The sequence below is a fragment of the Harpia harpyja genome, chromosome 13 (genome assembly GCF_026419915.1).
Source record: "Harpia harpyja isolate bHarHar1 chromosome 13, bHarHar1 primary haplotype, whole genome shotgun sequence".
Taxonomy (NCBI): domain Eukaryota; kingdom Metazoa; phylum Chordata; class Aves; order Accipitriformes; family Accipitridae; genus Harpia; species Harpia harpyja.
The window spans coordinates 7,567,810-7,594,858 of NC_068952.1; the positions used below are offsets into that span (position 1 = coordinate 7,567,810).

Sequence of the window (27,049 nt, forward strand, 5' to 3'; positions counted from 1 at the left end):
CTGTTGGCAACGTAGAGAAGTGGCCAGCAATCTGCACCTCCCAAATAAGCCCTTCACACAGTATATAGAATATCTTACAATGTCACAGACCTTTGCAAGCACTAGGATTTTGTATGGGCATACAAAATCATACTGAATTACTTTTTTTTTTTAAACAGAAGTTTGGAAATTCCATCTCCTCTCTTCCTACCCCATGACTTTAAGTGCTTCAGTGTAGCTACTACTTCTATATGCACCCAATTCACCTAGCTATCTTGCTCATTTAAGTCCTCCTTTGGGCATACTGCAAGAATAAAGTATTCTCTATAATTATTACATTTGCATTAAATTGGAGAAAGTAACATTCAGGATGGACCCTTTTTCTTACTACTATAGTTAAAATTTTAAATGATGAAACAAAAACTGGTACATTAAGATTTTTTATTTTAAATGGTATTCTGAAACTCACGGTTATATACAAATTTTCAAACTATGAAGCTTAAGATTGCATGGTGACTGACTTCACAAAATAAGGCTGCTCGGTTGATCTTATCAGAGCTGATTCCATTGAAGTTTGATTATTCAGAGTACAGGGTGGCTTCAAGAAGGTTGTAATCCGTGAAGGCACCAACACCAAAGGAAGTAGGCCTTCCTACATAAAAAGTTAATCAGGGGCCCCCTCAGTTACCATGTGACATTTGCTGAATTTGAGAGCATCACCAGCGGGGAAAGAGCTGAGCAAAACCAATGATCATTGTGGAAAGGCCTTTATACTGCACTCAAAATCTGGAGACAGGTACCCACTGCAGGGGCTTTTCCATGCCAGCCGTCCTCACTGTACTTTATTCCTCACTCAACTGGGCCAGTTAGGGAACAAAAGGAAAAAGAAAAAAAAAAAAAAAAAAAGCAGCTTATGCTGCCATGATAATTTGGCATGATCTTTAGAGACAGATTATTTTTTTTTTCAGGGATAATTAATAGGCATGAACAGGCTTTATGTTAATGCTGGAACTTCAGTTTAGATACTAGACACAGGGATGGTATGAAATGTATCATCCCTCAGCCAAAAGGCAGAAACTTTTCAATTCTCTGAATTGACATGGAAGGCAGATGAACTGCTGCCTCCTCTCATGTTCCCCCAATACTAAAGGTAGAGATATGCTTCATGAGTTTGTTTTATACACAGACAATTAAAAATACATTTTAGTAATGTTTCCCATAAAAATCTTACCAATAGCACAGTACTGAAATCAGTGCAACAAAATTAAAATGACAGGAAGGAATATTTACAACCAACTTGTACCGAAATTGCAAGATAGGAAATTTCTAAAGTGCAAGGTTGGCTATATTCTACACAGATACAGGGATCTGTTTTCTTGCTTATAGTATGAACCACTACCATCATTACAGATGCACCACATATCTATGCTGGACATTTAAGTGACCAAAAGTCATCCTTAGGCTGACAGGCAAAACTCCTCTACCGAATCCAGTGGGAGGCACACACAAGCATCCAAGCGCCAAACTTAGTCCCTCGGTTGTAGGAGTGTCACATGCTGGATGGAAATTAACTACTGTAAACCCAGGAACACGAAACATGGAGAAGTGTATTTAAATACATGGAGGAAGGTATTTAAATAGGAATCTTACAAAGAGCTTAATGGTTTGTTTTATAGTAGATTAAAGACAATCACTGCATTTTTAAAAGCACAAAATAGAGGGCCCAGCACTCCATGTTTTATTTAGCTGCAGTTTTGTCCTAGTTCAGACTGGGCACAAATTTTTAAAGACTATTTACACCAACAAGATTTGCAGGTTTAGCCATGAGAGCCTCTAAAACCAGAGAGAGGCCACAAAAACAGGCTCTTGCCGCATTGGAGTATTAAAAAGTCACCACTCAAAATACCTTAGTCTTAAAAATTACTAAAGGAAATCATAATAGAAGGAATGTGGCTGCTAGGTTTCCAGATTAATTGATACTGTCAATTCACCCATCTTCTTAAGCATATTGGACAGTTAATCTATGTATTATTTACAATAATTCTTGCTATTACCCAACAAAAGCAAAAGAGAAAACTGCTCTGACTCACAGCTCTCCATACCTTGCAAACTAAACAGTCTCCAGTTTCTTATTTTTGGGCAAAACTATCCAATGTTTGCCATAGGCTTTTAGCTACAAGTAAACAAAGTTTGTCTTGAAAAGCAACACATGTTAAGTGAATTAGTTTTTTCCATTAGTCTATTTTTAAACTACTACATCATATTTACTGAAACAGCTATGGCATAAAAGGTTACACAGCTAGACTTAAGTAATGTCGTAATCTGACACAATCCACTTGGTTATGCCCCAAACTATTTACAGTGAACTTGATTCAAACAAACCACTTGGTTTGAAAAAGCGTCCAAAGAATTGCAAGTCCATAAAATAATCTTTCCTAAGAGGTTGTTTGGGAATGATTTAGTCATGATCTGTTCATTTTATTTTAAGATATTTGTATATTGAAATATACCCATGGGCAAAAGCCTCATTGGAAATGAGTCCCAGGACCTACACGTGCATTAGCAAACAAGGGTATGTTTGTGCCACAGCATGTAGCAGATGGAAGGGAAAATGAGGGGACGAGGGAAAATGGAAACTAGTCTGCATAGGAAGAAAAATTAATTAGGTTGAGACGTGTATGTATTAACACACATAGGCATCTGAAAAACGATGAGTAACTAAAAAAATCATGATTATGAAACTGAGTTCACTGCATCTTGATCCTTAAAGAGGGCAGGCTACGCAAATGTAGGTGACTACAGCTGTAGTAAGGTTTTAGAATTAAAATCTGTATAAGCAAAGTAGCTCCACACTCCATTCTGGCAAAACCTAAGCTGGTCTTAACGCAAGAAGTCTAAAAAGTCAGTTGATCAAGTTATGAACAGATCTGAGTAATTCTTCATAAAACATACCCCAGGCCCCTGTGCAGCATCAAAAGAAATAGACCAATTTTAGATATAAATTCTTCTTGATACTCATTATCCTCTACCCACCTAAGCCCTTGCAGAACAGAAACATCTTCCAAAGCAATTCAGCTGCCTTTACACTTATTTTTGTGTGCAGAACTCACTGAAAGAAAAATCCATCACTGGAAGCAATGAGTTCCGCATTTGATTCACCCATGACAGCTAGCATTAAGACCCTCTTTGCCTTTTGCAGCAGTGAATTCTGTAGTTTGGTCCAGTATCTCAGGAAGAGTCTTGAGTTTCCTATTAACCTCCTCAACAGCTTTTGTTCCACAGGCCTTCAAGGAGCTATACACCTGCCCTCTAAGCAAAGTTCCTCTAAGTCCCATGAAAGATTTCAAACAGAAGCACTGAATTAGACCACAGTAGAAGATGAACCAATTCAAACAGTACAAAGTGAGGAATGTGTTTACAGTATACATCATGATAAGCGCATATGCCATCGTATTTTGTTGAAACGGGAATGTTTTCAGGCTGTTCGTTTTTTTCTCAGGTAAAGTGAAGTGCAGCAACTGGTACCCAGAGATTGCAAGGCCCTCACTTCAACACATGCATCATATTCTTTTGCATTTGCAGCAAATCAGAAAGCTATGGTTTTGTTGACGTGGGTGTTTTGCAGTGCTCAGCAATGCTCAGCAATGTTATCACATTTTCCACAGTAGGCAGAAATGGAAGAAGTACGTTCTACAAAATACTTTCTCAGTCTTGACTGGGCTTGGCTTTTGGCAAGTTCTCTTCATAAGGAGCTGATTTTAGTACAATACTGCAAAAGCTGAGAAATAGCACTGTTTACATATGGCATAAAGGAAACCTAGAGCTTGGTTTCCCAGTTCTGCCATCAGCTCTTCAGCTCATCTTTCCTCCCTGTTCTCCTAACAGTTTCTTATAGACACTACCCAGATGGAAACACAGCATCCTAGTTACAATTCCATTACCTTATGCCTGACAACTTCAGGAATTCTACTGCCAGGACATTTTAACTGTCTGCAGCTTTCAAACTCACCAAATCTTTCAAGGTTCAAAAAACTTTGTATGAATGACATTACTGTGATGCATTACTTTTAAGCACTTTCATATTACTTGCTGCATCACTTTCACATACACTTTGATATTAAAGGATTTTAATTTAAGGACAGGCAAGCTAAAGTACCTTACTACAAATTTTCATACAAGAGCCCTAATCTATAGAGGAAAGAACAGAAGCTAATCGTTTCAGAAGAATATAAATTGTGCTCTAGTTATGCTGAACTTAAGGTTTTCCAAGTTCTGTGAAATACCATAGGAGTGTTACACACCAAACCCAGATTTTCTTCGCTCACTACGATTAAGTGAATCGAACACGACAGGGTGTTAGGCCTGAATGATATAACCTGAATAAATGTAACGTTCATGCAAACTTTTGTTTGCAGAATTTGACATTATATAGCGTATAATTTAATGGAAAAATCCTCAAGTGTTACAATCATGATACTTCCTTTGCTATCTGTGGGTAGAAACTAAACCCACAAAAAGAAACTCTCTAGAGGCACAATAGGAACACTTAAGTCCACTCATTCTATAATAACCCACTAAAACCAAAAATAAGTCAGATATAAATAAACTCTTAGAAATCCATCACATTCTCAAGATAAACACATACTAACAAAAGTAAATTAAATTAGTCTTCTAAATTAAAAAAGAAGAATCAGAAAAAGGGAGATCAGAACTAAAGCCCCGGAGTCCAATTAATACAGTTTCAAAGTGAATTCAAAGCACTTATGGCACTTAAGAAATCTGGCATCCACTGTCTTTTTGAGGCTTTATATCTGGTTCCTTGAGAGGTTTTACTTCTTCATCTGGTTTTGGTTTAGCCTGCAAACAAGAAGAAAAAAACCCTGAATACCACAAGTACAAACCACTGTGTCTGCACAGTGTTTATGCACAGCTAGCTTTACATACTCTAATCTAATAGTCCCCTCTCTTTTCAAGGCTGAAGGCTTTGAGCAAGCCTCAAGCAAGGGGGAAAAAACAAATATTCTCTATTTCAGCATCCTTAAACGAATCCTTTTCTAAAAAACAATCTTTCTATTGCATTCAATCCTGTAACATTTCAGCATCTTATACACATTAAAGAATTTCCTTCTATTCAGGACTTAGAAAATAATTACTCCTAATTTCCAGATGCTGACAGTGTAGCAGAGAGGTTAACTGACTAATTGACTTGCCTCTTGGCAGAGCGGAAATGTGAGCTCAGGTGGTAGCCTCGTGTCTACATCTTGCATTGAGCTGAGGAACATTCCAGAAGAGCAAAATAGTAACTGTATTATACATAGAATAAAGATAATGGGAAAGAACAGTATGTAAGATCAGCTTACAGTGTCATCCTTTGGCCTCTTGGTGAGATCAAATGCTGCAAGTGTTTCAGGAGTCCAGTGTGCGTTCAAGGCAGGAAATTCAAAAGGAACAGGCTCTACTAAGCCATAGTTTGCTTTCAGTTCCAGCTGGGGAGCCTCTGCTGGCACCTTCTGAAAATAGCTGTAACAGAATATAGCAATATATTTAAGACACACGGCACTATCTCTGCAAGTCTTGTTTGCAATTCTAAAGAAAAACAATCTGGGTTTTTACAGTGGCAATCAGTGCTGCTCTCTTCCATTTCATTAAGGCACCGTCCGACATGCATTCCGTCAGCAAGATTCACAAGAACAAAAGCAATTCCTTCTTGGTATTGTTCATTCCCTAACAGCTATGTGGGTTTTTTCCTACTTGATAACCGTTATTCCCAGCGCTTCAATGAGAAGAGCACCTTTTGTCCAAAAAGACCTTCAAAATCCAAATGAGTATTTAAAATACTTCCCAAGAAAGGTGAAGAGGACAGGTCTTTTCCTAAATCAGTCTTAATGTGCCACAGTGCATAATACCAACAACACTGCAACACCCACAAAGACTTGCTACAACACAAAGCCTGAATGAGGGTATAAAACTACCCTTGGCAAACCAACAAGAGCTGAAAACTGACAAATACTGACACACGCTACCTTATTTCCTGTGCCGCAGCAGAGCTCTGCAGGAGGCACATCTCCCAAAACAGTCACTGGTTATCTGGTTTCTCTTTCACATTTTGTTTCTAGAGGGACATGGATTTGTTGAAATCTCCTGTATGCTGTTGTAAGCTATGACAACGGTTTTTGGAACCAAAGCAGAGTAGAGAATTTCTTCTCCTATTTGCAGTTCAACTTGATGTACTTGACAATTCTTTTTGTTTTGTCAATTCCCCTATTATGCAGGTCTTCAAATATCATAAAAAAGGGAAATAACAAACCTATTATGGAATAGTAAATTGTAAGAGGAGGGGAGGTGAGAAAGAAATGAGCAAAAGAATTCTAAAGCCAAACTAATCTTGCTATTTTAAACTGCTCCCAAACTCTTTCTGGAAGGGGCATTAACTAACAGAAAGCCCTATTCACAATATTAATTATACTTAGACTGGTAAAGCTCCTAGCACCCTAAGCATATTCTTCACTGAAGGTATGACTGTGTCTTGACTTCCCTGCTAGCAACACAGAATCAGCTACCAGTCTTCTCCATTTCCCCTCTGTCCTCTTTTGCCTACTAGATCCCAGCAGCCAGGAAGAGAGCATTAGAATAACACAGCAACCTCTGCAGGACTTTCTCTTGCACAAAAGGAAAAGAAACAAAGTGGCTGAGGAATGAAGGAAGAAAACTGCTTAACCTCTCCAGCATGTGAGTCCAACCCACCCTGCTGAACTGGCACAGAACAAAGACAGGGTGATAGCAGATTCGCTATGGGTCTGTGCTAAGAGAAAATTACAGAATTGCAAATTTAAGTTACATGCCATGCCCTAAAGGAATGTAAGAACTGGAGAGTAAAATTTACCATCCCATCTTGAAATAAAGGCAAATGAGGTAATAACAGTTCATACAGAGTACTGTACCAACCACGAATTACTTACATGAATCCATTCTCTCTCTGGCATTTTTCTAGTGTGTTCTTAATCAAACTTCCTAATTTCCTAAAGAAGAGATGTCCAGAAGGTTTGGCAGTAGTCCCGGGCCCTTTGGTTTCTCCATATTCTTTGCACAATGCTTCAGCCTTGGCAAAAACTTTGCAAGAAAGAAATGCAATAAAAATCATTTACATGACTATTACATCACAGTTCTGATCTACAGTGCTTCAGTATTAAGAGATACCAGAATCCATTCAGGCTTCTTGCTTCTTAGAAACAAAAATAAATTAGCTCAAAGGCAGCACTTCCAGCCAAGATTTACTGCATCCAAAAAGAAACTAGGAAGAGAAAAAAAAAAAAAGATAGCTTTTTGGGTAGGAAGACACAGGAAAGCATTCTCGTGAGGCAAAACGCAACAATAAGCCCAAGAACTGTGCCACATAGTAGGGAAACAGAGAGAGTATGAAGGTGTCCATGCACAGCTGATGCCCCAAAATAAACAACAGTTAATATGGAATGGGAAAAGAAGCACTCTTCTCTGAACAGCAGGCACAGTAAAAACTACAGTATTTGTTCTACTGAAAGAAATCCAACTTAGTTTGTTCTTAATAAATTCATTTATTTTTAAAATTAATATTAAAAGCTTCCAATTTGATGATTTGAGCATTTTTTATACATTGTGGTAAAGTTATGCAGTGCAGGCCACTGGGGTAGCAATAGCTTTGAAGAAAGAAGGCTAGCCAGAAGACCCTGAACTACTGCAAACTTCCCTTAATCTACCTTTCAAATGAACAGAAAGAAAGTTACTGAAACCTGTTTAAAAACAAACAAACATAGTCTAGATTTACTATTTAATGTAAGACAGAACAACCTCCAAAGCAGAAAAGGCTGTGGTTACTTAACATACAGACGAGAAAACGTGATGACCAGACAATTGATTTTTACACTGTATTGCAGGCAGTTCAAAGTCAGTCTTTAACAGGCTGAGAAGTGAAGATGAAATTTTCTGCAGCACTGTTATGAAAGACAGTCTTTGGCAACACAAAAAAAGAATCTACTGTCTCTACTCAAAAGTATGCTGGGTTTTCATCAGGTGACAGATAAAATCTTAAGTTTATGGGAGACCAAGTAAACACAATACAGCAAAATAGAACAGGCATGTCATCATCAGACCCTGTAATCCAGTCACAATCACACTTACATTTTTCTGATTCCTGCAGAGACCTGATTGCTTCCCCACATTTATCACTTGCCAGTAAAGTTTGACCATGGTAACAGTATGCCTAATGGGAGAGGACAGAATCATTACCAACATCATTGGGCACTTCCTGCACCAATTCACTACTTCTCTTCCTTACATCAGAATTGCATCTCTTTGAAGCTGCCATTCCTTGCAGATAGCTGACAATTTGAGAATGCAAGTCAAAGCAGCATTCACTGAACAATGCAGTTCAACATAAACACCATGAGGTACGTACGAAGCCAGCTGTCTCAAGTCTAGCCAAGAGTAACTTTGAGCTTCATGAAGGCTGTTTTACCAAAAGCACTAGTATATAGTCTAGTTCAAACCTCTCTCTCTCTCTGTATCAATGTGCAGCATTAAGCCCCACCACAGAAAGAGGATGAACCCCAGTCAAGTTTACAAAGCAAATACTCAAAAAACTAAAACTACTTGAACACTCAAAAACCAAATCTGCAACAAATGTCACTGAATCCAGAAGAGATGAGGTGTTCTGCTGCTTGAGATATTTTGCCATAGTACAAATAACTTTTCCACCCCAAAAGGTCCCATTCCTTCACACTTATGCCTGAAGATAATACTGTATTCCAGTGAGAACTGAATTGCCTCTTTTATATTATCAGAGGTTGTTGAGTTTAAATACCAAATACCATAGGTAAAGGAACAATCCCATGAACTAATGCCTACCTTGCATACCTTTCTTTAATGTCTGTTCTCATGGTATATCAAGTGTTACCTAAATCTACCATTGCCCATATTACACAAATTAAAAAAAAGTACCACAGCTCTGACCCTACCTCACCTCTCAAACTTGCTAATAAGGTATGCAGCTTTTACCTACAAGTTTAACATAAGAGAAAGACAATTGTGTTAACTGCTTAGTTTGGGCCTTTTTTACAGTATGAAAGAGCCAGATTACAGGCTGTGGCAGGCTACAAGAAATAAACAGCAAACCGAGCAGCTGATGATCCCAAGAGCACCACTGCACTTGCTAAGAGTCACGCAAAAAGGGACAGCACTCGGAATGGTACCTAACATTACTTGATGAAGTTTCATTCAGGGCCTTCAAAAAGATGATCAGCTCTGAATTATGCCTAGAATCAGGTTGTGATGCAGATAATGGAAGACAAGTATTACGCTCAACCTGAATTGCTTCACTTAACAATACGTGATCACAATAAATTCCACACTGCAGTAATTTCACGTGGCTCAACAAAAACACTTGAAATGCCACTGACACTGCACAGTCTCTCTTCACAGCATGGAAAGAAAGTCATGGCAATACTTAGCCCCCATTCCCTATCCAGCCCTTAGACAACATTAAAAACTGTGACTGCTGTCAACTGAAGTACTTACATAGGCCATATAGAAACAGGTCTTCAAGTTTAAGTACTTCCTCCATTTACCTGCATAGGTTGGATCCAAACTGGATAATGTTTGATCTATGAACACATATGTAAAGTTATTCTTTACGACCTATCCAAAGAGAAAAATGCCACACACACTCAAAAGACCAGAATTCTTAAACTTAGCAATAGATTTTAACTATAAAGTAGCCAGAAACAAGTGACATAAATTACTCCTGCAAAGGCACAGAGAAACTATGAGAAAAAAACAAAAAATATGCAGTTTATTGAGTTATGATGCAGTTATCCCTAGAATCCCTGAAACTGCTGTCCACCAAGTTTGGAAGTATTTTTCTCCAAAGTTTCTTTAGGCAGCATTTCAAAGCTTGTTCCTAGTTTAATTTCAAGTAGTGATGTATAAAAGCCTACATATGTTACAATATTCCATCTCTTACATTGACTCCCATATTTTGGCACTTTTCTCAATTGCCTCAGTAAGACCACTGATCAGCTTACTCATCCGCCACATGCTTTACAGTCTGCATCATAATCTGCTGCCCAAAGGCAGTTGAAACACTCCATCTACATCAAGCCATTTGTTTGCTGCTATTAGATATTCTCAAGACATTACTCCATCTTCTGTCTCCCCTCACTAATCTTTCCTACCATTAGCTACAGAAAAAGATTCCCACTAAAACAAAAGGCCTTATCAAAATATATCTGTTACGCTGATAACTGAAGCCTTAATGCGCTAAATAGAAGCTAAATATACAAAGCATATCCACTGGGAAACAGCGTTAATATCGCAATTGCCGGGCAGGTGAAGTACGTCTGCTGGCAAGAATGCATAAACCAGGTCACTAAGGATACAAAACAAGACACTTACCAGCTTTTTGGTAAAAGTTAGCTGTTTCATAAGCAAGGGCAGCTATTAGTCCTGGATTGTGTTTCAGCTCAATAGCCCGAGCAATCGTCACTGAAAAAAAATTCCACACCACAGTATTAAAGTTTAACTGAAAATGTCACATCAAATCAGCAGAGGCATTTAGCATTTTAAAACCACTGCATGAGCAGAAAACAAGTATTGTGCAGTCCAGCAAACTGCAGAATAAAGACAGATTGTTTCTTGGATAGAATGATTCCAAATTAAGAGGAAAGCTGAAGGAAGGTTATTCTGAAGACTAGCTGTAAACAGAAACTGTAAATGTTTTAAAGTAAAGGAACTGGGAATTTATGTTAGGCATAGTGGTGAAGTGACTGCATGAAAGGAAAAAAGAAGAGAGGAGGAATGTCACATGCAAGTTCTTCCAAAGTAGTTATATTTGCAATATCAGACTGGTTTTTGGCATTTTCCTCCTGTAATTGTAACTTAAGTTTCTTTAAAATCAACCCGCCCCACTAACCCACAGTATTTCAGGAGAAGAAAAAAAATGGCATTGCTGCCAAGCAGACTTCACAAGACAAAGTAACCCACAAAGACTGTCATTTCCCATCCCCAACAAACATATATTTGAAGATACCTTCTTGAGCTTCAGCTTGGCACTGTATGATGTAAGAGTCTATAAGTCGAGCTTCTAAATCTCTTCCCTTTTCTACAGGTGTAATCAATTTTGGAATGTGACTCTCCTAAGTACAAAGCAAGTCTCAAAGTTAGTTTACGCTTAATACCACTACTGCCAATGCAAAGCAAGTCCCTTATTCCTAAATGGATGGGACAATGAGTGAAGGTCCCAAGATGGCTTGCTATACTCTTGCATGTGCTACTGGGCAGACAGACGGATTACTCTTCCACTGCCATTGGGAAAGAGCAGCAGCAATTGAGTGGTAGCACACCATACTAATACTCTTCTTCCTGTATCATTCAGATAGTCTGAAGCATTTGTTTATTCCGTAACCTCATCGGAAAATCAAAGGCTTTTCTAAGACAAAAAGTCAAGTACTTGAAGATGACTTAAAGAACGGACAGCAAAGACAGTTTTTCTACCTTTAAGTGTTTAAAAATCCCAGCTGCTATCTTCAGACTTCTGTGAACGTCTTTTGCTTCATCTTCTGTTATACTAAGAATATAGGACGAATCAATGAAATTTTAGTTAGAAAGGACTAGGTGTCATTTAGCCCCACCTTCTGCTCTGGAGCAGGACTATTGACAACAGTAGGTCGGGTCAGTTATGGCTTTGTCTAGATGAATCTTGAATCCTTCAAGAATGGGGAGTCCACTAATTCTCTAAGTAACTTGTCCCACTGCTGTGCTACCCTCATGGTAAAGAAATTTCTTACAGTGTCCAATCATTAAATAATCAAATAGAATTCACTTGAAAAAAAGAAATGTTAACATCAGTGTTAAAAGTCAAAGCTTCAGAAATCTCTAGGGCTAAAAGTCAGCAGAGCTGTGATTTTGAGAATCTGTTTTGTACCTGCTCATTTAGAGCAGGAGTGATGAAAGGTTTATTCACAACTGACACTTTCTCTATACCACAGTCACATGGTACTAGTACACTTTGTTCACGGATGCAGGAAGGGACTGAAGTGCACTTGGACATTACAGCACATGAATGAAGGCCAACTGCCTCCTTGAACTCCTAGTCTTAGCTGGACATACACTACGGCAGTCAAAACTCAGAACCTGCTTATTTTTTTGGTGAAATATTGCTGCAATGGATTCCTAAGAAAAGAAAAACACTTACTCTTCTTTTCCAGCGAGTCTTGATGCATATTTTGTGTACCACAGAGCTACATTAAATCCCATGGAAACCAGTTCAAACACTGCATCCTGCTGGGCACTAAAGACAGACAGACAAAACCCCCCCAAACAAACCCCCAAACAATTTAGTGCTTTCCATTTTGTTCTGACAAGCTCTGTCTGCTGATAGTTCACATAGCATAAGTCAACATTTCTCTCCATAAAATATTTTTCATTTAAGAAGTCAACAATTTCCAATTCAGAACCTCTTACTTGCTGAACTGCCTAAAAGGGACTTCAATTTTTACTTATTCCCTTTAAGAGCTCATAATTATAATTTCCCACATTCAGATGCCTACCCTTTCCATTTGGGAACTTTTATTTTAAAACAGTAACTTGAGATTTGTTTAGCTTTGGGTGTGGCTGACATTTTTCCATCTTTTTTTTTTTTTTTTTTTTTTTAAATTGCACATTTTGTGGAAAGCCTTGCTCTGGAATGCCTACTTTAAAGTTGTAGCTGCTAAGTTAATAAGTCAGAGTCTATTACATCTCCCTCAAATGAATGTTATTGCAAGTATTTATGTAACTGCCATCAAATGGCATGTGCAAATAGCAGGAAATTTCAGAAGCTAAAAACATGGTCTTTGAAAAGAGTGAATTTGCAATCACAAGCTCAGTATAGCTTAGGAACTTTAAAAAGAAAGGTGTGGGAGTGGGAAGAATAATGTTGGCACAAGTACAAGTGTGTATGACCATGAAAAAATTGGAAGAGAGTCCTAATCAACAGATTGTCTTCCAAGGGGAATAAAAGCTTCGAGGAAATCAAGCCACTTCTAGATAAAGCTTGACAAATTTGTAAGCGTGGTTATACAACACAATTACCTACAATAGCAAGAGACAACTGAATAATCCAGAAGGTTACAGATCTATATTCCTACTTAAAATGGAAGCTCTGTTTGTTTGTACCAGGAGTACATGTACTAGGAGCTTCAGAGGACAAGAACAAAATCAGATCTTCAGCAACATTTGTATTTGAAAAAAATGCAGAAGATACTGGTCAGGCAATAGGGCCAAATTAAAAAGTTTTAAACTGTAGTAATCTATGTTATCATATTCAATTCACCAATACTCTCAAAGTTCTTCTTTGTACTGCTCTAGCCAACTGTAGATACAGTCTGTAGATAACTAAGACACAATGGATCCTTCTACCATTATCACTCGCCTTCACATAAAGGCAACACATGCTTCAGAACACTTAATACAGTACTTCAATTATCAAAAACGCAAAGCAACAAGTTTTTGGAAACTACTTTGTCTTCAACATTTTGCTACACTTCTAAGTTTTGCTTCACACCTGTGCTGGCACATGTACACATACGTAACAGACCAGAAGAAAACAGCTGCATACCCTGTAATCATAAAGGCATACGTACCTTGGAACTTGTCCTTGTAATGTGTCTGTCCACTTGAAATTCTGAATATATCTCAACTTGCATTCTTGGGAAGAGTCATCCAGTGAAAGGATAAAACCTATAGAATAAAAAAATGTACCGAAAGGCAATCTCAAAGTAAGAAACAGAAACAAGTAATGAAGGAATGGGGATCAATGAGAATACAGATATAGAATAAAGGAATGTTTCTTGCTGTAACACTCAAAAACCTGTGTTACTTCCTGAGGCTTTTATTTCTCAATATCTTGAGAATAAGATGCGCAAAAAACCACAGTGGCTACTACAAGAAACTCCTTGCCCAGCTGGTTACCAAGTCAACCCTGTGAGTCTTGATTGCTCAAGGAAAACCTTGCAGATGTCTGCATGTCCCATATGGTGACTAGTTGGGAGTTGGACTGACCCAGGTACAGGATGGCTGAGGATGCTCGAGGTGACTGAGTGACTGCCCTGCCACCATAGTGGTGATCAAGAAATACCAGGAAAAGCTGCCTGGTCAACAGGGAGAGGGAAAAGGGCTTATAAGCATGGACTCACCTAGTCATGATCTCTTTTGTCTCCAGGGCTACAGGAAATGGGTTCTTTATGTCCAGCAGCCCAGAAAGCAGCAGTATATGCAGGCCCAAGGAATTTTTCAGGGAGTAGTAAGACGGGCCTTGGTCTGATCAGGTCTTACAGACTTCAAGAACTCAAGACTTGCAACAGCAACTATTGGAGCTACAGCTTTAGGTGCTGTCATGTGTTTACAAAGACAGAAAATACTTGTTTCTTTCACATGCAGAAGTTTTTAGTGACCAAGCATGATGCTTTCCTGAAGAAACTCTCCAAATCTTGTCTGCAGCAACATGGACTGTTATCTTACCTTCATCTAGAATGGCAAATTAGCTTACACCCTCCCAGGGACTGAGGGAACTAAACCAACTTGAGCTGCTTCACTTCCCACAGACTAAAAGATCACAATCAGCTGATTCCTGAAAACTCAGTCCTAAGAAACTTGTCTGAGCACTTGACTGGTAAGAGAGAGTTATCAAAATATTGGCAGGAAGAAGGCTGCAAGGGAATGCGTCATCATAGGTGACCAGCTACTGAAAATGCAGATACTATGCTAATGAGCACCTATATATACACCTAAGACAAGCAGCAGCAGAAGTGTAAGCTTGCAACAAGTCTATTATCTAGCATCAGACAAACCAGAAGTTTACACCGAAGAGCGACTCCTATCAACTAATTAACAGACTCAATTTATACTTAAGGAGCAATTCACCACAATCTAAGAGACAAAGAAACATTCTCTCCTCCAGCAGGAAGCAGAATGAGGTTAAAAGCAAGAGGACAGGTCTGCCAACACTTAGTACTAGCAGGGTCACAAAGGACACTGAAACTTGCAGAAAGGGCTGGCGAGTACCCATGACTGGTATCAAGCATAGAACCCACAAAGATACTCTTTCCTGAAAAGTGCAAGGCTTCTTTACAGAAGATTAGCACAATACACATTCTGAGAAGTGTCATTAAAACTCAAATTACATGCCTCTTGATGTATTAGCAGTATTGTTAATATACGTTCCTACCTTGCAAGAGTGAGAAGTACAAGTCAGTTGCATTCTTCATCATTTCTGGATTACAACTTGAGTCTGTAAACAGCTCCAACAGTCGTGTTCGAGATAACCTCAAATCACTGTATGGAGGGGAAAAAAAGAAAAAATAAACCTAAGAAGTTCTCCCCAAAACTATACTATTAAGAAAATACCCACACATGTATACCACCACCCTTTTGGCTAAGAAAGCGGAGCTAAGTGTTCAATTTAGCTATCTGAAGGCAAGGAAAAGTACTTTATGAGGAAGATGCCAATAAATACAGAAAATTCTTCCTCTCTCCTCTGGATACATATGATTGACTCTTTAGTTTAAAGTACAATCCATTTTGGACAGACAACAATGGATAATCAGTACTCATTATCAATCTCTTGTTCTAACACAAACTAAAATAACTATGCCTTTCTCTACCAAGAGGCTGGGTGCAGAGGGAGGGAAGGGAAGTAATAAGCAGGAACATTCTTCAACATTTGAATGGCATGAGCATATGAAGAGAGAAGAATAGATCTGCAAAACGAGCTGAGATCTCTTTTCATTATATTCCTATCTACAATAGAACATCCATGCCTTATTCACTTATGGAAATTACTTTCAGTAATCTTTTGCAGAAGAATGCACAGTCATCAGAAAGACAATGAAATATTTAGTCTTTTGCCTCTGCATTATTATAAAAGGTCTTGCTATACACTCAGAGACTTGAAAACTGGATAATTCATTCTTTGTAACTAAATGTTCAGTGTTATCAGTGTCTTATTGTCTCCCAGCCTACACTTTTCTAGTCATGTTCAGCACAAAAATTGAAGAGTAACCATTACTTTTAAGGATGTCCTCCAAACTGTGAGACAGAGTGAAGTTAATCACCAGTACACTTACTTGCAAACCTTTGTTGCAGCTGGAGTGGTAGCTACCCCATAAAAATTAAATGAAACGGGAGCTGTAGCCTTCAAAGGGTTGCGATGAAACCAGTGGGTCATTTTCTTTCTGTAGTGTTGTTTACGCCAAATCTAAGGTGTGCAAAGAAATGAATAGCTGCAGGAACAGGTACAATTGAGATGCTATATATGTCATGCTCCTCAGCTCACAAAAATGTATTCCAAATGTGAACAATTAGGAAAGAAATTAATTTACAAAGTTGTATATAATTACACAGAAGAAATTAGAGTTCTTTTTTTTCCATTTGAAACACTAAGCTTCCATACGCCTTGTCTTCCTCATCCATGTGCTTAGTTTGACAATTTTACTCTCTTGAAATACATATGCTTTCTGAGGCAACTATTTTAGAGTTGAGCAAAAAGCTATAACCTACTTTGCTCTATACTACTGCATACGGTCTTACTCAAAAAAAGCCCACAGCAGTTACCTCCTGCATAAGGCTGAATATTTCCTGTGTAATTTACAGGTATATCTCAATTCACTGAGGTCATTATATTGTGCCTAGTCAACCTATTAGTAGCTTCTATTGTGGCACCATTGATATAGATGCAACGGCAATTACCTAGTAAGCCTTGCTGACAACACGGATATATTTACATACATGTAACAGACATCAAAGTTTGGTACAGTACAGCTAAAACAAACCATCTTTTTTCTTTCACCTCAACTTCAGCAAACATATATAACACGAGCATTCCAATGAGCTTTCAACAGTGTGCGCGGCAGGAGAATGAAACATAATGGGCACACGCTGAAACAAGGGAGGTCTGTACTGAAGAAAAAGGAAAAAACTTTTCACCATGAGGACGGTGGAACCGAGGAACCAGTTGCCCGAAGAGCTTGTGTGGTCTCCATCCTTAAAGGCCTTCAAGACCTCACGGGATAAAGCCCTGAGCCCCCTGGTCTGACCTCAGAGCTGACGCTGCTCCAAGCAGAACGTCGGACTGGAGACACCCCCCCCCCCCCCCCCCCCCAAGACCTCCATCATCCTTTTTCGATCTCCAAGTTCATCATTATAAAACACTTTGCAGCTTCGCTGAAAAAACCAAGGAAGATCTGACAAGCAGCGACCCCCTGCCACCGTCCGGGTCTTCCCGACGGAGGAGGTGACTTGCTTACCGTCAGCACGTATCAGGACATCTTCACCCACCTGCGCGGCGGTCAGGTGCTGTCGCACGGCTCAGCCGCTCCCAAGCCAGGGGACGGTTTGGCCAGCACTTCACAAGGGATCTTCCGCGTCCAAACCGCCTTTACCCCCCGCACCCGACAGAGCACAGGGCGGTTTGCTCGGCGGGAGCCTGCCCGCTGCCGACCGCCTCAGGCCCGCGCCGCCGCCTGGCCAAAGCCCGCCGCGGGCTCAGCGGCACGCACCGACGGACGGACGCCCGCCCCGGCGTGCGGCCCCTTTCACAGCGGTAGCTGCTGTGCCGCCCGGTTCCCCGAGCCCCGCCGACACCAGCGAGTCAGGCACAGGCGGCCCTCACAGGCGCCGGGACCCTCCCGGGAACGGCCCGCCGCCACTTCCGCCCGGCCCTGCTCCGGCTCCCGGCGCTACGTCACACACCCGCCGCCGCAGGCAGCGCCAGCGGAGAGCCGATGACATCGTCCCGCGTGGTAAGGCGGGCCGACCGCATCGCTCCCACCGGTTATCCCCCCCCACGCCTCCTCTTCGCCGGGTGCCGCCAGGCCGCCGGCGCCAGCCCCGCAGCTGGGGTCTCCCCCCGGGACTGCCGACGGAGGCAAGGCCAGGCCCCGCAGCCCTCCGCCGGTAGGGACCCCTCGACGCCACAAACAGAGGCGGGAGCGGGAGGGGACGGCGGCCCGCGGCCCAGCGGCGGCACCGACACCGACCCTCCCGGACGGGTGACCCGCCTGCGGCGCTGCGCAGGGGCACCGCTGCTTACCTAGCGGCAGGCGGGGGGGTCCTCCCGCGGCGGCACGACCGGGAGCGGAGCGGAGTGGAGAAGAGGGTAGGGGAGAAGCGGTCCGCGCCCGGACACCGCCGCCGCCGGGACCCAGCTGGGAGGGCGGGCTCCCTCAGGAGCCACGTGACCGCCGCCATGACACATACCGAGGCGGAAGTCCCCGTTTCTCCACCCATTCCCCCCTCCCCGAGCCGCGGGCGGGCGCCGCCGCCTCGGTAGCGATGGCGCGGGCGGGCGCGGCCGGCGCAGCCTACCTCGCTGGGCGGCGCTCGCCGCGTTTGGTTGTCGCGGCGGCTGGGCAGGGCCGGGCCGGGCTGGGCTGGGCCGGGCCGGCGGCGGGCGCGGGGCTGGCGGGAGCGGCTGCCCGGCGGGGTGCCCCGGCCCGGGGTGAGCATGGTGCCCTAGTGCTGGGGCTATGTCGGAGGCGGCCCGGAGCCTCCTGCAGCGCTGGGGCGCCAGCTTCAGGAAGGGCACCGACTTCGACTCCTGGGGGCAGCTGGTGGAGGCGATCGACGAGTACCAGATGTGAGTGCGGGGGCGGGCGGCTCCCGCCGCTGCCCCGCCGGTCCCCGGCACGGCCCCAGAGCCCCGTGCGAGGGGCCGGGGGTGGGGGGAGGGAGCGGCCCCGGGGCAGGGGGGTGCCCGCCGGGCCTAGGCCGCGGCCCCCCTCACCCCTCAGGCCCCGCCGGCGGGTCCCCTGCCGTTATATAAGGCGCGGGGCCGTGGGTCGGGGCGTCCCCTCAGGCGAGGCGGGGCCGGGGGGGGGGGGTCGGCCGAACCCGCCGGGAGCCGCCCCGCCGAGACCGCCGGTCGGTGGCGGGTGCTCGGCCGGGCGCTGCCCCCCTCGCCGGGAGCGGGGCGGGGGGGCGAGGCGGGAGCCGGCCCGGCCTGGCCTTTTGCGAGGCTGGCAGCCCGCTGGCGCGGAGCTGCGGGCCTCCCCGCCCCCCTCTCCCCCGGCGTGGGCCGTGGAGGCGGTGGGTTGGTGGAGCCCCACGGCGACAGGCACCGGTGGCTCGGGGTACCCCCGTCCCATCGCCCTGTCCCCCGGGCACCGTGCTTGTGGGGAAGGGGGGACCCGGCTGAGGCATATGGGCTGCTGAAGCATCGGCCTTACCCAAACAAACCCCAGACGACCCATTGGGGTGAAAACTGGTCCATCGCACGTTTGCGTGTTTCACCCCTGATGAAACCCAGGTGGGAGAGTGGGGAACCATCAGCCCCAGTTAGACTGGCTTGCGCTGGGTGGGACCGCACCATCCATGAATCCCTTGGTGTCAGGGGCGTACTGGCATGGTAGGGCACTGTTGATGGTATCCTTAGAAACACAACTGCTAGCTTCTTTAGTCAAATGCTCTCCTCTACTACTCTCTTCACCATGAAGATGGAAGTTATTTCCTTGTGATCCGAGTATTGCAGGCTAAGTTTCTTATGGTGAATCTTCCGGAAGAAGTCCAGAGGGTTTGCACTTGTTCCCCAAGAGAAAGTCAGCTGAAGGGATGCTCTCCGAGAGATCTTCCAGCATTCTTCAGGACTGTTCAAGTTATGGGCTGTCACTGCAGTGGCTACCAGTTCAGTTGCCATTCAGAGTAACTAGACTGCTGGCCACATACAACATAGTCATGAGACGCTATAATCTCATAATTTCATTCACTCACCAGACAGGATGGTGCAAGTTCAGTTACTTGCAGTGTCCTGATGGTCTTTAGAGCAGGGCAAGCTATTACTACAAACCTTGGCACAGGGATGAAAAGAAGTTCTGTTCCAGATCTGTATCTCAGAAGAAAACAACAATCATCGTAAAGTAAAAGGAGGTATTTTTAATAACTGCCCTTATGTGGATGGATATTTATGAGGAGTCCAGCAGGATCCCAATGCTTTAAACTGCCTTGGCAGTCTCAGCAGTCTGTTTCACGTAATGACTTTTCTTCAGAGTGAAAAGTCTTCAGGCTTCTTATTCTGAGCTCGCTTCATTGAGAAGTAAGGTCACTAAATGCTCGCAGACGGTCCAGTTTGAGAGTCGAAGTATAACTTTTGTTCCCTTCCTCCCAGCATCACTTGTGTCTGGTGAGAGCTGCACCCTTGCTTTATCCTGACTTCGGAGCAGTGTGATATCTTTGTAAGAAAGCTCCTCTTGGGTAGTAGTATTGTAAGCTTCTCTTACAAGCCTTATCAGTGAGTTTCTACTGAATAGAGTAGTTGTCAGTAGAGGAACTCTGTGGTTCCAGGAGGGAGAAGAAAGGGGAGAGAAGATCAAAGGATTACAGGGAGATATTTCCTAGGGAGGAACAGAACCTTTTCAGTGTGCATATCTGCTTCTTATAGATATAGCAGGTAAATGAATAACAATTTCAATCTATAGGGTAGAAGTTGCAAGTAAGAAGCACAGGGCAAGATACCTACCTGTAGCTCTGCAGAGACATAACAGCATGGCTTTATGCTGTTGCCTTCACAAGTGCCAGCCTGAGATGGGATGAACAAGTGTGTTGCTGCAGTTGGCCAGGTGCTGCTAACGCTGGCAAGGTCTGTACTCATCAATACAGGGAGGCTGGGGAGAAGCTGGTTGCAGTGAGCTTGGTGACACTGAGAAAGATTTTTCCAAATCTAAGCTAGTTCAGTCCGTGGATTTAATGGCTGATGTAAACCACAATTATTTGCCTCCCGTGTCCGGGGGGACCTACGTCTGCTCAGGTCTTTATGGTATTCCTGGAAGTGCAGGAAGCTTGGTGCAAGGATTGGCCCTTGTTCATTCAGGTGCCTGCTCACGCAGGAGCCCTCTGAACTGTCAGCAGTGCCTTCCCTGCTAAATGTCCCTGTCTGTGGAACTTGATCTGATCCAACTTTGAACAAGCTTCAAGTGGGATGCCAGATGCATTTATTTGAATTAGGGTGGTTTTTTGTACGAGTGACAAATGAAAAGAGGGTTGTGCTACTGATGCTTGCAGAAATGTTAATACTGTTGTGGTGCCTCTTGCAGGTGGCATGTTGCTGTGATGGTGATACGCTTTCTTCAATCGTTACTTTTAAATGCCCTTTCTATATGTCCTGTGTATCATATCGGTGGGGCAGTAGGGAAGGGGTGTACATTTGAGTTCAAGCATGTTTGTGCTTTTTGTCTTAGCCACCACCTTTCCCCCTTTATGAAGGGGGGCAGCGCCACTGAGTTGTGCAGTTACCTTGTCCTGTTTGGTTGTGTTTTTGCTGGTGCTAGTTAAAAACTACAGTGGCCTCAACCCTTTGTAAGAGAGCTTATTTGTAGGAAAAGCAAAGAAATAATTGAGTTCTGACTTTTGTTTCTGACACAGACTTTGATGGTAATCTGTTTTGGTGTATGCATCTTGGTGTATGTATTTTAAACCCACCCCAAAACCAGGCTAATCCCCACCGCAATGGTGGCGGTGAGAATCTGAATCTCTTTAACAATGCAAACTTGTGAGGTTCCAGACGGAAGTGTATTGCAATGCCCTGAGTACTGCTGCTGTCCCTGGGTTTCCCCTCAGCCCCCTGTCCCTCCTCCGCCTCTGCTTTTTTAAGAAGAATTATTTACAGCGAATGGCAACAATTGCCCAGAGGTTTTGCTTGTTTAATGTTCTCCTTCCTCCCCGGACGGAAACTGTAACTCTTCCCATAGCTTCCCTCTCTAGCTTCCTTTCGCTTTCTTGAGCTGTTTGCTTACTGTTACTTTCCAAACCCCTTGGTACTCCTGTCTCCGTGGTGACAAGGGGTGGGGTATCTGCTCCGCATGTGATGCTGACAGGCACAAATGTGAGCTAATACACCCCGGCAGCCTGGGCCAAGCCGCCCTGCGCCTGGCTTCCAGCGCTGGGAGAGCTTGCGGCCATCGCCTCGGGTGCCCGCACCCGTGCCTCCTGGCAATCCAACTTGCCTCAAATTCTCCCTGTGAAATGCATGTCGGCTTGTACCACAGTAGGTCTTCACAGGAGCTATGGTTTGTTATAAAATAAGGGGATGGGGAGAGGAAAAAGGTCAGTGCTTATAAAAGGGGCTGTTGGCTAGAAGGACCTTCTTACCTGTTCTCCCTTCATGATACATTACATATGTAGTCTTTCCTGCCTCATGTAGTTGCATACTTTGTCCATCTTCTGGGTTTTTTAAAGTATGGCCTACCATGATTCTAGAAATCTTTGTCAAAAAAGCCCCTAACAAAAAACCCCCTAAAACCCCCAAAACTATTTGGAGCAGCAGTCTGTGGACCTTTTGGCTGACACGTTTTCTGGAGACTGGGGTGTGGGGGTGTGTGTGTTTCTGTGTTTTGTTCCCACTCTACAATTTTCTTTCACCCCATCCAGATTAGCAAGGCATCTACAAAAAGAGGCACAGTCTCAGCACAACAACTCGGAATTCACAGAAGATCAAAAGGTGAGTATTGCTGTTTGCTCAGGCAAGGACCTTGACTCCTAGATGTTGATGTGTATTATGGTTTTTTTTAATCTCACAGACCAGAGCCTTATGAGACCTTTTTTCCTCCCTCAATATACGCAAAGAGAAACATTGCCCAGCATGGCTAAAACAGTTGCTGTCATTAGATGTGACAGGTGCTCTGCTGTGTAATATTGAATGTCATACATGCTGGCCAGAGTCCTTCGTAAACCTGGGTGTTTCTTTTTTTGGGTGACCTTTTGATAACTTGCTTATACAACGTTAGCACAATTTATGTTTTGAAGTCTGAATACAAAATGTCTTGAACTGCAGATATTGAGGATCTGTGGGGGAGATGTTAGCTTAACATGTAACACCTGACTGGGAAGGGTCCTGGCAGACTACTCCCTAGTAGTCTCTTAGAATGTTATTTGTTTATAGTCTTTCAAAATACTGAAATTACTTTATTCCTTCTTCCCTCCCCTCAGCTGAAAAGGCTGGGTTTTGTCTCAGGATCGTATTAATGCAGTTCTGTGACAGGGTTTAAGAGGAAAATGCTATCTGAGGTCTCGTATGCTCAAGCATTTTCAGCAAAATACAATCTTTTGAGATATGAGACCCTGCTAAATTTTCATGTCTTGTATAAAGGCGTGTTTTTCTCAGGAATTCCAAGTTAGAGAACCCCTGTATTTCCAGATTTCCAAGTCATAAGATCACTTGTTTGAGCAATGGTGTTGCCTGAAAATTGATGTTTACTAGGTTTGTAACTGTTTCCTTGACATGTACCAATAAGAAAAGCAAAGAGCTGGTCTTCCATGTACTGTTTACCTTCTGCAAAGAAGAAGATAAGGCTCATGATCATCTTAAACTGAGTCATATTCTTGGGGAAGGATTTGGTCCACCTTTCCTGAACTGAAGGCTCGGGAGCCTTGTTAATGTTGGACAGCTGTTTACTCTTTGATTACTTCTGCTCTCTGTCCCTTGCTGGTAGCATTCTCCATCATTCTCAGCTATAGTCATCTTTACTGTGTGTTTCCCCTCTGTGGATACTCTTGAAAATATGGTTACTTCATGAAGGTGAAGCTGTTAATCTCGCTTCTGGAGGCATCATCTCCTGTGAGTATGGGAACCAGAACCACACAGGGCTTTGCTTCCAGATGTTCCCTGAATCTTGTGGAAAGGACCTTGGACCAGATTGTGGAAGTGAGTGAGGTCAGCCATGAGGGAAGGCCTGGGGGGCTCAGGAAGCAGAGATAACTGACCTCAGATGTTAGATGCGCAACTGCGATCATGTCTTAAGGAGACAGTCTTCTGAAAAGAAAAAAATAAGGAGTGGCTGTTTTTGAATCCTTGCAGAGTGATACCTGTTTCTAAAGCTGATATAACTTACAAAAGAGGTTGACATTTATATCACTTGCCTTTTTTTTTTTTTTTTTTTTTTCAGATCAGTAAGGGGCTGATGCACTGAAACTTTAAGCCTGGTTATCAAATGGTGGTGCCTATTTCATTAGCCACATACACAGCCAAATTCCCCAACGTTTTGTTGAGAGAACATTCTTTTTCCTTCCTCTACCATGACGAATGCTAGACACAAAAATAAGAGTCTTGCTATTGCTTTGAAAGAAGCACTTAAAAATCCATACAGCAAAATCTTTTAGTCTGATGTTAAGCTCCTTGCTGTTCTGGTCTTCCCTATTTCTGCAGGAGCTCAGCCAGTGTAATCTAGTGATCCTGACCAATTACTGTCATCACTAGTATCATTCACTTGGTGTGTAGGAGTAGAGTTTAGTGTGCTTCTGGGTTTTCAAGCAGTTTGGTTAAATAGAAGTGTATCTTCTCTCTTGCCACCCTTCAAAAAAATCTATATACCAAAACAGCTACTTTTGCTCAAGTAAGTTCCTGCCAATGCATCCACCAGCATGCTATTTCTTCCTGGTTCTGGAAAGTCTCTTTCCCTAATATCTTGTCTTTCTGAGGTTCTGTATGTCATATAAGAGCCACCTCTTTATTTTTCTGAATGTAGAAGAGTGTGTAAACTTCAGGGTTTGCTTATCTGATATTACTGGCCAAGGCTGCGCACAGAATTGTATAGATTGGAGAAGACAAGGCTGTGAAGCAAATTATGATTTCCAGTTGCTTGATCTACCCTCATTCTAGTCTTTGTGTAGATTTACAGTTAGCTGTTTTCCAAAGGACCATACGTACTGCTGGGAATTACTGTGAGGCTGTCGTTGTTTCTAACTTGACATACTTTGTGGGGAAGACGGATTTCAGCAGCGATTCCTCTGTACCAAGGGAAAACTACTAGTTTTACAGCTACAGGGAAAGGACAAGGCTAGGTTCAAATCCTCAGCCCCATCTGTCTATATAAACTTTTACCATGTTTGGGTTTATTTCATTCATCACAGGTGGTGTTACAGTGCAGATATGGCCACACCATAATTGATGGTGTGTTACTTGCTAATGTAATCATACAATCTGTTAATCTAACAACACTTGACAGATACCACCAATTTCTTTCCTAGGCATACTGTGAGCCAATTATCATTTTATCTTATAATAAATGTATTGTTTATGGTAAGAATCCAGACTTTTATATATTCATATCTTGCGTTTTTGCTCTTGATCTGAAGAGTCTGTTTTGAAACACTGTATGCTACTTCCTTTGATAGAGCAGACTAGTCTCCAGAATTTGCTGTTCATTCCTGCATTTTCGACTTCTGGGTGGTTGTCATCTTATATCTACTGCTGGACATAATTCTGGAGTTTTAGTCCTTAGGGAAGGCTCTGTCTTGACTTGGATAATTGACAGTGCTGGAATCTTCATTAGTAATTGTGAATTTTGTTGAAGAATTTCTCTGCAGATAAATACTGTAAACAACAAATCATTGTGTTTAAATCTAGTCACCCTGCAACAGCTTTAATGAGGCTGTGCAACCATTTTATCACCTAGAAGCTGCGTGTATGGATTATTAACAGATGCAGTTACTGGTGGATTTACCTTGGTCTTAACATCTGCATCCTGCTGTTCTTTATTTTATGTTCATTCTCTAAAAAAATCCCATCTTCATTCATGAGCAGCCGCTGTGTTTTGCTACATGAATTGTTCCAGTTAGGTTTGGTCATGGTTGTCAGCTTGCCTCCAGCTATAGTTACTCTCACCCAGTTCTCTGTGCAATAAATTTGACCTTTAAAGCCCTCTTGTAACCGCAGTTGTTGCTTCTCATGTAACTGTTTTTGTGCTAGGCTGAGTTTTCTTCAGTATTAGAAAATCATGCTTTTTTATGCAATTGGAACTTGCTGAAATAAGAGCACTGTTGAACAGTCTTAGCATGATTCATGAAACTACTGGTCTCCTAACAGCCTAGACCTCTCTTTAAAGCCAAGCTCTGCTCTGGCTCTGTATTTATGCAAACATCTTTAACTGCATTACAGTTAGCACAGTCATTACTCACACAACTGCACTGAAGAAACCTTGACTACAAGATCAACTGACTTTTTCCCTTTCTAATCACGAGTTTACATAAAACTGAATCTTAACTATTTCAAACTAGCAAAGTTAATTATGGCTTCAGTCTTTCTAATGAGATGCAGAATGTTTTCTCTGCTGCAAAAAGGAGCCTTTGCATGGGATAGTTGCAGCTGAAAATGATAGCGGTGTTTAGCTGCATTTTTAACTTTTGGGTTGGGTGTGGTCCCTTAAAAAAATAGTTATGAATAATGCCTGCTGGGAGCTTGCCATATTTCAATAGATTCCATATAAAACCTATTCTTTACTATTTTAAGACTCCCAAACTCTCTTCAATTAATCTGTTTCTAGAGCCATTATTGCCCTTCAGCCTCCAGGAGCCAGAGGACACACATTTTGTGTTGTTGTTTGTCCTGTTAGGAGGTACCTAGTTCAGGCAGTTTTAAGAATATACAGTTACGAATCTGCAGGATAGGGAACAGGGGTGTTGCTGAGCTTATTGGTGAATTGACAAAGGGGATGGGCATTGAGCAGTGCTTCTTGAGACATCATTTACAGTGTGGACTTAATGCTCTGCATGTGAGACCGGGAGGATAAGAGCCATGTGAAAATCTGTTTATGTGTTCTGATTCTGTGGTGGGGGCATGGAGATGTGTGCTGGCACCCTGTGAACTCGTAGCCCTTTTTCTGTGGTGCAGTTGGAGGGGTTTTGATGTAACACAGCATAGGCATGCTCTTTGCTCAGCAGTCAACACCCAAACTGTTGAACAGCTGGGTTTTTGCAAATGTTAGAGCTGTAGTCAAACCTCAGAGATTTCCCCTCCCTTCCCTAGGGAACCTCTGGATTCCTTTCTTTTACCCATTACTTCACACCTTCCTCTTTAAGATTCTACCTTTGCAAATGTATCTTTTCAGATGTTCTCAAATATAAAAAGGAATTCCTTTTGTTGCACTGCAGCCGATGAGATGGATGTAGTGAATTCTCACCTGAGGGACTGAGAATCTGTTTCTGTAGTACTACCTGGTGTCCTCCCATCCAGCCTGAAGGTATATGTAAATCCACAACACCCATGTGTGGAGTGCAGGTCTGAAAGTGTCAAACTTAA

At 42.7% G+C, this 27,049-nt stretch overlaps 2 protein-coding genes across 8 annotated transcripts in view; one reads left to right on the forward strand and one right to left on the reverse strand.

Annotated features, from left to right (window-relative positions):
- Positions 1-406: 406 nt before the first annotated feature.
- On the reverse strand, positions 407-18,492 carry BROX (BRO1 domain and CAAX motif containing). 6 transcript variants are annotated; one of them, XM_052805949.1, is made up of 13 exons: positions 18,352-18,492; positions 16,113-16,243; positions 15,215-15,321; positions 13,632-13,728; positions 12,203-12,298; positions 11,503-11,575; positions 11,039-11,144; positions 10,405-10,494; positions 9,529-9,614; positions 8,134-8,215; positions 6,939-7,089; positions 5,340-5,499; positions 407-4,836 (listed from the first exon to the last, which is right to left on the reverse strand). In XM_052805949.1, exons 1-13 carry the CDS (start codon positions 18,490-18,492, stop codon positions 4,750-4,752), a joined length of 1,407 nt encoding a protein of 468 aa, XP_052661909.1. In that variant the 3' UTR covers positions 407-4,749. The 6 variants fall into 6 exon arrangements, 5 of the variants coding, with proteins under 5 accessions (XP_052661909.1, XP_052661910.1, XP_052661911.1 ...); XM_052805950.1 differs by lacking the exon at positions 18,352-18,492 and adding an exon at positions 17,323-17,630; XM_052805951.1 differs by lacking the exon at positions 18,352-18,492 and adding an exon at positions 17,323-17,630 and having other exon boundaries at positions 16,113-16,268.
- AIDA (axin interactor, dorsalization associated) overlaps positions 18,447-27,049 on the forward strand; it is a 30,533-nt gene continuing 21,930 nt past the window's right edge. For both annotated transcript variants that reach the window (XM_052805956.1, XM_052805957.1), the window contains exons 1-2: positions 18,447-18,622; positions 22,405-22,474. In XM_052805956.1, coding sequence (XP_052661916.1) covers positions 18,513-18,622; positions 22,405-22,474 — 180 coding nt within the window. In that variant the 5' untranslated portion in view covers positions 18,447-18,512. The remainder of the gene's footprint in view (positions 18,623-22,404; positions 22,475-27,049) is intronic.